Source organism: Peromyscus californicus, unplaced genomic scaffold (genome assembly GCF_007827085.1).
Source record: "Peromyscus californicus insignis strain IS unplaced genomic scaffold, ASM782708v3 Scaffold_9__1_contigs__length_137607984, whole genome shotgun sequence".
Lineage (NCBI taxonomy): Eukaryota > Metazoa > Chordata > Mammalia > Rodentia > Cricetidae > Peromyscus > Peromyscus californicus.
The window spans coordinates 71266913-71279475 of record NW_026294617.1 but is presented as its reverse complement, the minus strand read 5'-3'; the positions used below and the strand labels follow the sequence as shown (position 1 = coordinate 71279475).

The window sequence follows — 12563 nt, the reverse complement described above, 5'->3', positions numbered from 1 at the left end:
ATGGATATTTCTATTCATGTATTTGACAGAGAAAGTCTATAGCACAAAAATCTTATTCCTAGAGCTTGGACTACATTAGGAAATGGACATTTGGAATTATATTTATTTTTTTCTGTCTTGATAATGATTAATAAAAACATTTCTAGTCAATTCAGTATAAAGTCTTCCTTGGACAGTAAAGAAGGGAGAAAAGGACTAGGTGTGGTTGATTTTCTTCCTTCTTTTGACTTTGCATTATTAGCTTCTGAGTATGTTACTGCTATTAGTTGCCCAGAGAGAGAAGAAAAATGTACACTTGACCCCTTGGCATGGAGTTATGTTTGTAGAAATAAAAATAGAGAAAATATATTCAGGTGAAAAGTTTATTGTCAAATTTTAATCTAGTACAATTTTCTGATTCTTCTATGTAGGAAATCATGACAATAAATTCAATAGTAATACAGAGTTGCAGTGCTGACACAAAAGATGAAAGTATTCTGAATCTCCACCCAGGAAACAATCAAATTCTTTGTTCAGGACATGGAATGTGTTATAATATTGCTAGAAAAATTGTGACTCCGAAACTATGTCCTTTGCTTCTTGGATAAGTTTTTAATCAAAAAATTTCAACAGCATGTGGAAAACCCAAATGCTTATCTTAGAGAAGTTTTAAATATTCGTTTTAATTCCCAAACACCAAAATCATACATTTTAATCTTGTATTTCTGAATACAGTTCCAGTACTTTTTACTTTGTTTACTTTCTTCTGTCCAAGAAGCTCAGTGTCTATGGAGTCCTACAAAAAGATCTTTCACCAAACAACATCAAAATAGTAGTACAGTTAATATGAAAGAATATACCACCTACTGCCAAAATGAGGAATCATGTTTAATGTTTTATTATCTTATGTGCATCTACTTTTTTCTTTGATTTAGTTCTTATCTTGGTTTAACATATTTTATACTGGCTTCTCAATAAAAATAATGGTATCTTTGTTCTTGGACATATGTGTACAGTGGAGTGTTGCTATCTACGTAGGCAGAACCTAAGTTCATTTCCCTCTTTTCCTGGTAATGGCTGGATTCAGAGTCTCTTGTCTCGTTGTCATCTACATATTGACTATATTTTCTGATGGTCCCTGATGGATGATAACCTGGCTCCTGTCCTAGTCTTCCCTCACCAAATGCGGTTACACTTGGTAAATATTTACACTCTTCAGTTCCCATAGAGTATAGGCTCTGAAGAGAGTTATTGGGAGAAGATCTTGGATTTGCGTATCTGCTGTCACCTGACAGCTGGTAGCTGTCACTTGATTGGCCATGGCTATACACTTGCCTTTTATTGGTGCCGAATCCAGATTGATTTCCAATTGAATTGGATTCTGAATGTTCCTGAAATGATGTATATTGACTATGGCCGAAACCAGATTGGTCAATTGGCTGGCTTAGAGTAGTTTCTTGTTTTCCTTTTATACTATATCCATATTTAGTATCAGAGTCATGTAAATGTTCAAGTGTTACTGGGGATCGGGGATGATGAGACACAACATTTCCAGTTGCGCTATAATCAGTAAGATTGTAGGGGTCAAGGGAATGCCCAGGATTAGTGTCCGACTCTCTGTATTTTAAAACCAGCCCTCCCATTCCTTCATGTCCTTTGGCTCCAGCATGGTGAGAAAGAGAGAAAGACTGTCTATATGTTGACATTCGTGGACTGCAAGATCTAGGAGATGACCTCAGAGGACTAGAATTGCGGCTGCTAGTTCTGCTGCCCCCAGAAGGTCCATAGCCTGACTGGCCATAGTCATACGCCTCACAGCCATAGCTGCCATGTCTCCAATGATGACTAGAATCATACTGGTGTCTAGAACTGGCTGACTGAAAACTCTTTGTTCCAGAGGGCCTTTGGGGAGACATCTGTCCTCCATGAGTTCGAGACCCAGAATCTCCATGCTGAACTCCACCATGAACTTGAGAGGATTGAGAATATCTCCTGGAAACTGATGAGTGCTGTTCACCATCAGTGGACTCAGGATGAACAGGTGCCCCTCTGGGACTTCTCCCAGAACCTGAATGTGAGGGCTGCTGATGTCCAGAATGAGGCTGTCTACTACTGTCCCTAGATTGCCTTAACGGATGTCCCTGTGGTCCTTGACCTGGGGACCCAGACTGTCCATGCTGAACTCCACCAGGAACTTGAGTGGATCCTGAGTGTCTCCTGGAAACTACTGTATGTTCCTCATCCTCACTGGACTCAGGATGAACAGGTTCCCCTCTGGGACTTCTCCCAGAACCTGAATGTGAGGGCTGCTGATGTCCAGAATGAGGCTGTCTAGTGCTGTCCCTAGACTGCCTTTCTGGGTGTCCCTGTGGTCCATGACCTGGGGACCCAGACTGCCCAAGCTGAACTCCACCATGACCTTGAGTGGATCCTGAGTGTCTCCTGGAAACTACTGAGTGTTGTTCACCCTCACTGGACTCAGGATGAACAGGTTCCCCTCTGGGACTTCTCCCAGAACCTGAATGTGAGGGCTGCTGATGTCCAGAATTAGGCTGTCTACTGCTGTCCCTAGACTGTCTTTCTAGATGTCCCTGTGGTCCTTGACCTGGGGACCCAGACTGTCCATGCTGAACTCCACCATGACCTTGAGTGGATCCTGAGTGTCTCCTGGAAACTACTGAATGTTCCTCACCCTCACTGGACTCAGACTGAACAGGTTCCCCTCTGGGACTTCTCCCAGGACCTGAATGTGAGGGCTGCTGATGTCCAGAATGAGGCTGTCTACTGCTGTCCCTAGACTGTCTTTCCGGATGTCCCTGTGGTACTTGACCTGGGGAACCAGACTGTCCATGCTGAACTCCACCATGACCTTGAGTGGATCTTGAGTGTCTCCTGGAAACTACTGAATGTTGTTCACCCTCACTAGACTCAGACTGAACAGGTTCTCCTCTGGGACTTCTCCCAGAAACTGAATGTGAGGGCTGCTGATGTCCAGCCTGAGGCTGTCTACTGCTGTCCCTAGACTGCCTTTCTGGATGTGCCTGTGGTCCTTGACCTGGCGATCCAGACTGTCCATGCTGAACTCCACCATGACCTTGAGTGGATCCTGAGTGTCTCCTGGAAACTACTGAATGTTGTTCACCCTCACTAGACTCAGACTGAACAGGTGCCCCTCTGGGACTTCTCCCAGAACCTGAATGTGAGGGCTGCTGATGTCCAGCCTGAGGCTGTCTACTGCTGTCCCTAGACTGCCTTTCCGGATGTCCCTGTGGTCCATGACCTGGGGACCCAGACTGTCCATGCTGAACTCCACCATGACCTTGAGTGGATCCTGAGTGTCTCCTGGAAACTACTGAGTGTTGTTCACCCTCACTGGACTCAGGATGAACAGGTTCTCCTCTGGGACTTCTCCCAGAACCTGAATGTGAGGGCTGCTGATGTCCAGCCTGAGGCTGTCTACTGCTGTCCCTAGACTGCCTTTCCGGGTGTCCCTGTGGTCCATGACCTGGGGACCCAGACTGTCCATGCTGAACTCCACCATGACCTTGAGTGGATCCTGAGTGTCTCCTGGAAACTACTGAATGTTCCTCACCCTCACTAGACTCAGAATGAACAGGTTCCCCTCTGGGACTTCTCCCAGAACCTGAATGTGAGGGCTGCTGATGTCCAGCCTGAGGCTGTCTACTGCTGTCCCTAGACTGTCTTTCCGGATATCCCTGTGATCCTTGACCTGGGGAACCAGACTGTCCATGCTGAACTCCACCATGACCTTGAGTGGATCTTGAGTGTCTCCTGGAAACTACTGAATGTTGTTCACCCTCACTAGACTCAGACTGAACAGGTTCCCCTCTGGGACTTCTCCCAGAACCTGAATGTGAGGGCTGCTGATGTCCAGCCTGAGGCTGTCTACTGCTGTCCCTAGACTGCCTTTCCGGATGTGCCTGTGGTCCTTGACCTGGGGACCCAGACTGTCCATGCTGAACTCCACCATGACCTTGAGTGGATCCTGAGTGTCTCCTGGAAACTACTGAGTGTTGTTCACCCTCACTGGACTCAGGATGAACAGGTTCCCCTCTGGGACTTCTCCCAGAAACTGAATGTGAGGGCTGCTGATGTCCAGAATGAGGCTGTCTACTGCTGTCCCTAGACTGTCTTTCCGGATGTCCCTGTGGTCCTTGACCTGGGGAACCAGACTGTCCATGCTGAACTCCACCATGACCTTGAGTGGATCTTGAGTGTCTCCTGGAAACTACTGAATGTTGTTCACCCTCACTAGACTCAGACTGAACAGGTTCTCCTCTGGGACTTCTCCCAGAACCTGAATGTGAGGGCTGCTGATGTCCAGCCTGAGGCTGTCTACTGCTGTCCCTAGACTGTCTTTCCGGATATCCCTGTGGTCCTTGACCTGGGGACCCAGACTGTCCATGCTGAACTCCACCATGACCTTGAGTGGATCCTGAGTGTCTCCTGGAAACTACTGAATGTTCCTCACCCTCACTGGACTCAGGATGAACATGTTCCCCTCTGGGACTTCTCCCAGAACCTGAATGTGAGGGCTGCTGATGTCCAGCCTGAGGCTGTCTACTGCTGTCCCTAGACTCCCTTTCCGGATGTCCCTGTGGTCCATGACCTGGGGACCCAGACTGTCCATGCTGAACTCCACCATGACCTTGAGTGGATCCTGAGTGTCTCCTGGAAATTACTGAATGTTGTTCACCCTCACTAGACTCAGACTGAACAGGTTCTCCTCTGGGACTTCTCCCAGAAACTGAATGTGAGGGCTGCTGATGTCCAGCCTGAGGCTGTCTACTGCTGTCCCTAGACTGCCTTTCTGGATGTGCCTGTGGTCCTTGACCTGGCGATCCAGACTGTCCATGCTGAACTCCACCATGACCTTGAGTGGATCCTGAGTGTCTCCTGGAAACTACTGAATGTTGTTCACCCTCACTAGACTCAGACTGAACAGGTGCCCCTCTGGGACTTCTCCCAGAACCTGAATGTGAGGGCTGCTGATGTCCAGCCTGAGGCTGTCTACTGCTGTCCCTAGACTGCCTTTCCGGATGTCCCTGTGGTCCATGACCTGGGGACCCAGACTGTCCATGCTGAACTCCACCATGACCTTGAGTGGATCCTGAGTGTCTCCTGGAAACTACTGAGTGTTGTTCACCCTCACTGGACTCAGGATGAACAGGTTCTCCTCTGGGACTTCTCCCAGAACCTGAATGTGAGGGCTGCTGATGTCCAGCCTGAGGCTGTCTACTGCTGTCCCTAGACTGCCTTTCCGGGTGTCCCTGTGGTCCATGACCTGGGGACCCAGACTGTCCATGCTGAACTCCACCATGACCTTGAGTGGATCCTGAGTGTCTCCTGGAAACTACTGAATGTTCCTCACCCTCACTAGAATCAGAATGAACAGGTTCCCCTCTGGGACTTCTCCCAGAACCTGAATGTGAGGGCTGCTGATGTCCAGCCTGAGGCTGTCTACTGCTGTCCCTAGACTGTCTTTCCGGATATCCCTGTGATCCTTGACCTGGGGAACCAGACTGTCCATGCTGAACTCCACCATGACCTTGAGTGGATCTTGAGTGTCTCCTGGAAACTACTGAATGTTGTTCACCCTCACTAGACTCAGACTGAACAGGTTCCCCTCTGGGACTTCTCCCAGAACCTGAATGTGAGGGCTGCTGATGTCCAGCCTGAGGCTGTCTACTGCTGTCCCTAGACTGCCTTTCCGGATGTGCCTGTGGTCCTTGACCTGGGGACCCAGACTGTCCATGCTGAACTCCACCATGACCTTGAGTGGATCCTGAGTGTCTCCTGGAAACTACTGAGTGTTGTTCACCCTCACTGGACTCAGGATGAACAGGTTCCCCTCTGGGACTTCTCCCAGAAACTGAATGTGAGGGCTGCTGATGTCCAGAATGAGGCTGTCTACTGCTGTCCCTAGACTGTCTTTCCGGATGTCCCTGTGGTCCTTGACCTGGGGAACCAGACTGTCCATGCTGAACTCCACCATGACCTTGAGTGGATCTTGAGTGTCTCCTGGAAACTACTGAATGTTGTTCACCCTCACTAGACTCAGACTGAACAGGTTCTCCTCTGGGACTTCTCCCAGAACCTGAATGTGAGGGCTGCTGATGTCCAGCCTGAGGCTGTCTACTGCTGTCCCTAGACTGTCTTTCCGGATGTCCCTGTGGTCCTTGACCTGGGGACCCAGACTGTCCATGCTGAACTCCACCATGACCTTGAGTGGATCCTGAGTGTCTCCTGGAAACTACTGAATGTTCCTCACCCTCACTGGACTCAGGATGAACATGTTCCCCTCTGGGACTTCTCCCAGAACCTGAATGTGAGGGCTGCTGATGTCCAGCCTGAGGCTGTCTACTGCTGTCCCTAGACTCCCTTTCCGGATGTCCCTGTGGTCCATGACCTGGGGACCCAGACTGTCCATGCTGAACTCCACCATGACCTTGAGTGGATCCTGAGTGTCTCCTGGAAACTACTGAGTGTTGTTCACCCTCACTGGACTCAGGATGAACAGGTTCCCCTCTGGGACTTCTCCCAGAACCTGAATGTGAGGGCTGCTGATGTCCAGCCTGAGGCTGTCTACTGCTGTCCCTAGACTGTCTTTCCGGATGTCCCTGTGGTCCTTGACCTGGGGACCCAGACTGTCCATGCTGAACTCCACCATGACCTTGAGTGGATCTTGAGTGTCTCCTGGAAACTACTGAATGTTGTTCACCCTCACTAGACTCAGACTGAACAGGTGCCCCTCTGGGACTTCTCCCAGAACCTGAATATGAGGGCTGCTGATGTCCAGCCTGAGGCTGTCTACTGCTGTCCCTAGACTGTCTTTCTGGATGTGCCTGTGGTCCTTGACCTGGGGACCCAGACTGTCCATGCTGAACTCCACCATGACCTTGAGTGGATCCTGAGTGTCTCCTGGAAACTACTGAGTGTTGTTCACCCTCACTGGACTCAGGATGAACAGGTTCCCCTCTGGGACTTCTCCCAGAACCTGAATGTGAGGGCTGCTGATGTCCAGCCTGAGGCTGTCTACTGCTGTCCCTAGACTGCCTTTCCGGGTGTCCCTGTGGTCCATGACCTGGGGACCCAGACTGTCCATGCTGAACTCCACCATGACCTTGAGTGGATCCTGAGTGTCTCCTGGAAACTACTGAATGTTCCTCACCCTCACTAGACTCAGAATGAACAGGTTCCCCTCTGGGACTTCTCCCAGAACCTGAATGTGAGGGCTGCTGATGTCCAGAATGAGGCTGTCTACTGCTGTCCCTAGACTGTCTTTCCGGGTGTCCCTGTGGTCCTTGACCTGGGGACCCAGACTGTCCATGCTGAACTCCACCATGACCTTGAGTGGATCCTGAGTGTCTCCTGGAAACTACTGAGTGTTGTTCACCCTCACTGGACTCAGGATGAACAGGTTCCCTTCTGGGACTTCTCCCAGAACCTGAATATGAGGGCTGCTGATGTCCAGAATTAGGCTGTCTACTGCTGTCCCTAGACTGTCTTTCCGGGTGTCCCTGTGGTCCTTGACCTGGGGAACCAGACTGTCCATGCTGAACTCCACCATGACCTTGAGTGGATCCTGAGTGTCTCCTGGAAACTACTGAATGTTCCTCACCCTCACTAGACTCAGACTGAACAGGTTCCCCTCTGGGACTTCTCCCAGAACCTGAATGTGAGGGCTGCTGATGTCCAGCCTGAGGCTGTCTACTGCTGTCCCTAGACTGCCTTTCTGGATGTGCCTGTGGTCCTTGACCTGGGGACCCAGACTGTCCATGCTGAACTCCACCATGACCTTGAGTGGATCCTGAGTGTCTCCTGGAAACTACTGAATGTTCCTCACCCTCACTGGACTCAGGATGAACAGGTTCCCCTCTGGGACTTCTCCCAGAACCTGAATGTGAGGGCTGCTGATGTCCAGAATTAGGCTGTCTACTGCTGTCCCTAGACTGTCTTTCCGGGTGTCCCTGTGGTCCATGACCTGGGGACCCAGACTTTCCATGCTGAACTCCACCATGACCTTGAGTGGATCCTGAGTGTCTCCTGGAAACTACTGAGTGTTGTTCACCCTCACTGGACTCAGGATGAACAGGTTCCCCTCTGGGACTTCTCCCAGAACCTGAATGTGAGGGCTGCTGATGTCCAGAATGAGGCTGTCTACTGCTGTCCCTAGACTGTCTTTCCGGGTGTCCCTGTGGTCCTTGACCTGGGGACCCAGACTGTCCATGCTGAACTCCACCATGACCTTGAGTGGATCCTGAGTGTCTCCTGGAAACTACTGAATGTTCCTCACCCTCACTAGACTCAGAATGAGCAGGTTCCCCTCTGGGACTTCTCCCAGAACCTGAATGTGAGGGCTGCTGATGTCCAGAATGAGGCTGTCTAGTGCTGTCCCTAGACTGTCTTTCCGGATGTCCCTGTGGTCCTTGACCTGGGGAACCAGACTGTCCATGCTGAACTCTACCATGACCTTGAGTGGATCTTGAGTGTCTCCTGGAAACTACTGAATGTTGTTCACCCTCACTAGACTCAGACTGAACAGGTTCCCCTCTGGGACTTCTCCCAGAACCTGAATGTGAGGGCTGCTGATGTCCAGCCTGAGGCTGTCTACTGCTGTCCCTAGACTGCCTTTCCGGATGTGCCTGTGGTCCTTGACCTGGGGACCCAGACTGTCCATGCTGAACTCCACCATGACCTTGAGTGGATCCTGAGTGTCTCCTGGAAACTACTGAATGTTCCTCACCCTCACTGGACTCAGGATGAACAGGTGCTCCTCTGGGACTTCTCCCAGATCCTGATTTTGAGCGCTGTTTTTGCTCATTCTGATTCTGTCTCCTGCTGTCTCTTGAGTGTTCCTGTGATTTTTCCTGTTTTCCATCAAACTTTGATTTTGATTGTCCATGCTGAAATTCCTCATATCCAGACCCCTGTTGACCAGGTCCAGATGACTGACCATATCTAGTCCTCTGTTTCCATGATTTAGATGATTGACCTGAACCAGACTCATGTTTCTCATTCTCTGATGACTCACTTGTGCCAACTTCATGCTGACTAGAGCTAGATGACTGACTTGAGCCTGAAGACCCTTGAGGCCAAGAGCTATTTTTCTGATGAGAACTTGACCCATGATGCCCAGAGCTAGATGACTCACCTGAACCAGACTCATGCTGCCCAGAACTTGGTGACTGACCAGAACTGGATCCATGACGCCCAGAGCTAGATGACTGACCATAATGAGACCCATGCTGACCAGAAGTTTTAGACTGACCAGATCCTGACCCATGAAGCCCAGAGCTAGGTGACTGACCTGGTCCTGATGACCCATGATGGTAAGGGCTAGATGACTGACCAGAACTGGACCCATGATTCCCAGAACTAGATGACTGACCAGAACAAGACCCATGATGCCCAGAGCTAGAAGACTGAGCACAACCAGACTCATGTTGCCCCAAACCAGATGACTGACCCAAGTGAGACCCATGTTGACTACAACCTGAGGCTTGACCTGAGGTAGTACCATGTTGTCCACAGCAAGACTGACCTGATCCATGCCCATGTTGTTCAAAGCCAGAAGACTGCCTTGAATTTGTTCCATGTTGTTCACAGCATGTTGACTTCCCTGAACCAGACCCATGCTGGCCATACTTGGAAAATTCATTGGAACTACATCCCTTTTGATGACAGCTTGAAGGGTGTCTACAGGACCTGGTTCCATGTTGATCATAACCAGAAGATTGAGTTGCTCCAGACCCACAGCATGATGAATGACATGAGCCCATCCTCTGCTGACTTCCACAGTTCTGAGGTTGACCACATTGTTTAGATCCATACCCTCTCTGACTAGAAGACTGGCTACAGGATCTATGTTCAGGTTGACAACATCTAGAGGACTGACCTCCTGAGACACATCCATAGCCTTGTCCTCTGCTAGTTCCTGACTGACATCTTGACTGGGTACAGCAAGATTGCTTTCCTTGCCCCCCAGAGCTACTTGCCTGACAAGAACTTGAAGCATTTTGTGGCTTGCAACATCCACCAGAAATGCTGTAACCACATGTATGACTTTGTACCTTACTATTTCCTGAACTTGAAGAGCTAGGCCCAAGCTTTTGTTCTTCACCCTTTCTTGACTGAGTAGAATTTGATTTATGTTTGTTCTTCTCCAGTCCATGTGACAATCCACTATGACCTTTTCTTCCCTGACTGTTTAACCTAGATCCAGATTCATATTCTTCCCCAGACTCACTAGAGGACCTACCATGTGAGTTTCTTTTTCCTTCTAACTCTTCAGAGCTAGAACCATGTCTCTCTTTGTTACTGTTCCAAGAGTGACCAGAGATAGACCCATGGTGTTTTTCCCTAAGTTCCTCTGAGCTGGAGAATTCACCTTGCCTTTCCAGCCACCTAGGGTTGGACCTACGTCTACGTTTTCCAGTTCCTGATGAGCTCCCAGAACTATGTCCATGCTCCTCTCCCTCACTCCAACTTGAATGTCTCAAACCTGATTTCTGTTTCGGTGTCTCCTCTTCCTCTTCTGTTTCACTTTCTTCCTTTCGCTGTTGATGACCATGTCTATGCTTCTTTGACCCTGAAGCTTTACAGTATTCTTTTCCAAGAACCTTGTTGCAGGCCATAGCCAGTTTGAATACCATCAGAAGAAACTCAGTAAAGTCTAGTCTTCGGTCATGATCTCGATCCAGCATATGCATGATGACATCTACTGTGTCTGGATCATCTGGATTCTGTATATGAGAGACACATCAAGGAAGACTTGGTTAGCCCAGCCTTATTCTCAGCTAAAATAACCTAGTATTACCTAGTATATATTGTGTGTTATATGATTTTAATTCATTTGAGTATTACTTTAGGTTAATAGGACCTAGCATATATGAAGGGTTAATAGAAAATAAAGACCATTGTGATCTGTGGAAGAAGATGACATTCCTTTATAATATTGTTCCACATTTGTTAGAATAACCAATCAATCAATCAATTGGCTAATTTCTTAGCACAAATTTATTTATTTACTTGGGATGGGAAGCCTGAGTGTATGAGAAAGTTGGGTTCTAAAAAGTGGAAGGGCACAGGAATGTATGGAAGAAACATCTATCTTTAAAAAATATACACAGATTTAATAGATTTATGATGCCCTAGTTCAAAAGTTTATTCCTTGGGTTTTCTCAAAATCAGCTGGGGCTGGGCACTTTCCCACTAATTTTGATCTTTACAGAACCCCAGAAGCCTTCAGACTTGGCCTATACCTTCAAAATTGGACGAAACTCTTTCTCCAGAAGTTCCTTTAGCTCATCCTTGCTCAGTGTGCCACATTCTCCATCTTGCTTGGTGTATTTGTAGAATATATCAATGACAGTGACAACACTTCTTAAGAGGTCTGTCATCTTGTTTTCCCCAAGTTTAAATGAACCTAGAGAGAGAAAGAAACAGAGATAGAGATAGAAAGAAAGGGTCAGAAAGGGGTCTCATTATCTTTCAATTTACTAACAGGTCTTATTTTAATGTAATGTAGTGGTTCTCAACCTCCCTAATGCTGAGACCCTTTAATACAGTTCCTCATGTTGTAATTATTTTCACTGCTACTTCATAACTGTAATTTTGCTACTGTTATGAATCATAATGTAAATATATTATATGTAGGATATCTGATCTATGATCCCTATGAAAGGGGTCATGACCTACAGGTTGAGAACTGCTGGTAAAATAACTTAAAACCTCTTCTCTTTCTTCAACCTCCACGTATAAGTATGGCTCAGGGTTTCTGTAACGTCAGTCAACACAGTGGGGACTTTGGGCATGTTCCTAGACCAGCTGGGATGATCTCAGCTCTACATATCATTTATTTGATTAATATATTCTCGATATAATATCTCTGAGTATATTGGTGTCCGGTGTTACTGTGGACTTTCAAATTTCCAAGTCTGTCTTGTCTCTTCTGCTTTCTCCTATTCTTTTCTCTCCATACCTCTTCTTGCCCCTTCTTTTCTTTTCTCTCTTTTTTTCCTTTTCATTTATTTCCTGACATGTGTGTGATACATGTATGTGTTTGTGTGGGTGTGCATGCACATTTGTGTTTGGGGATACAATGTGTATATATGGGCATGTGTGTGGAAATCAAATCATCCTTCACATTGTTTTTATATCTTTCCTTTATATGCGAGTGAATCATGTATGTTATGTAAGTGTGTGTATGATATGTGAGAGTTTGTATGTGTGTTTGTATTTGTGCATGAGATCAGGCACACATGTGCCATGGTGCATGTGTGGAGATCAGAGGAAAACCTCAGCACTTTCCACATTGTTTGAGTCAGGGTTTCCTCCCCCCCCCCCCCCCCCCCCCCCCCCCCCCCCGCCCCAGGCAGAGTTTCTCTGTGTAGTTTTGGAGCTTGTCCTGGATCTCACTCTATAGACCAGAATGGCCTCAAACTCACAGAGATCCTCCTGGCTCTGCCTCCTGAGTGCTGGGATTAAAGGCATACGCCACTGCCGCCTGGCCTCTTGGTTTCCTTTTTGTATGATGTGTGTTGCCAGATTAGCTATAGGAA

General features: G+C 48.0%; 1 protein-coding gene across 1 annotated transcript; it reads right to left on the bottom strand.

Moving 5' to 3' along the window:
• Window positions 1–566: 566 nt before the first annotated feature.
• On the bottom strand, window positions 567–11520 carry Flg2 (filaggrin 2). The gene is made up of 2 exons (XM_052732186.1): window positions 11265–11520; window positions 567–10745 (listed from the first exon to the last, which is right to left on the bottom strand). Exons 1-2 carry the CDS (start codon window positions 11400–11402, stop codon window positions 951–953), a joined length of 9933 nt encoding a protein of 3310 aa, XP_052588146.1. The 5' UTR covers window positions 11403–11520; the 3' UTR covers window positions 567–950.
• Window positions 11521–12563: the final 1043 nt, after the last annotated feature.

Bases quoted from the DNA above. Each gene is read 5' to 3' on its own strand.
- Flg2 (XM_052732186.1), bottom strand. From the start codon at position 11,402: ATGACAGACCTCTTAAGAAGTGTTGTCACTGTCATTGATATATTCTAC. The intron at 10,746-11,264 runs GTATAGGCCAAG...TCTCATATACAG, and splicing joins AGTTTCGTCCAATTTTGAAG to AATCCAGATGATCCAGACAC.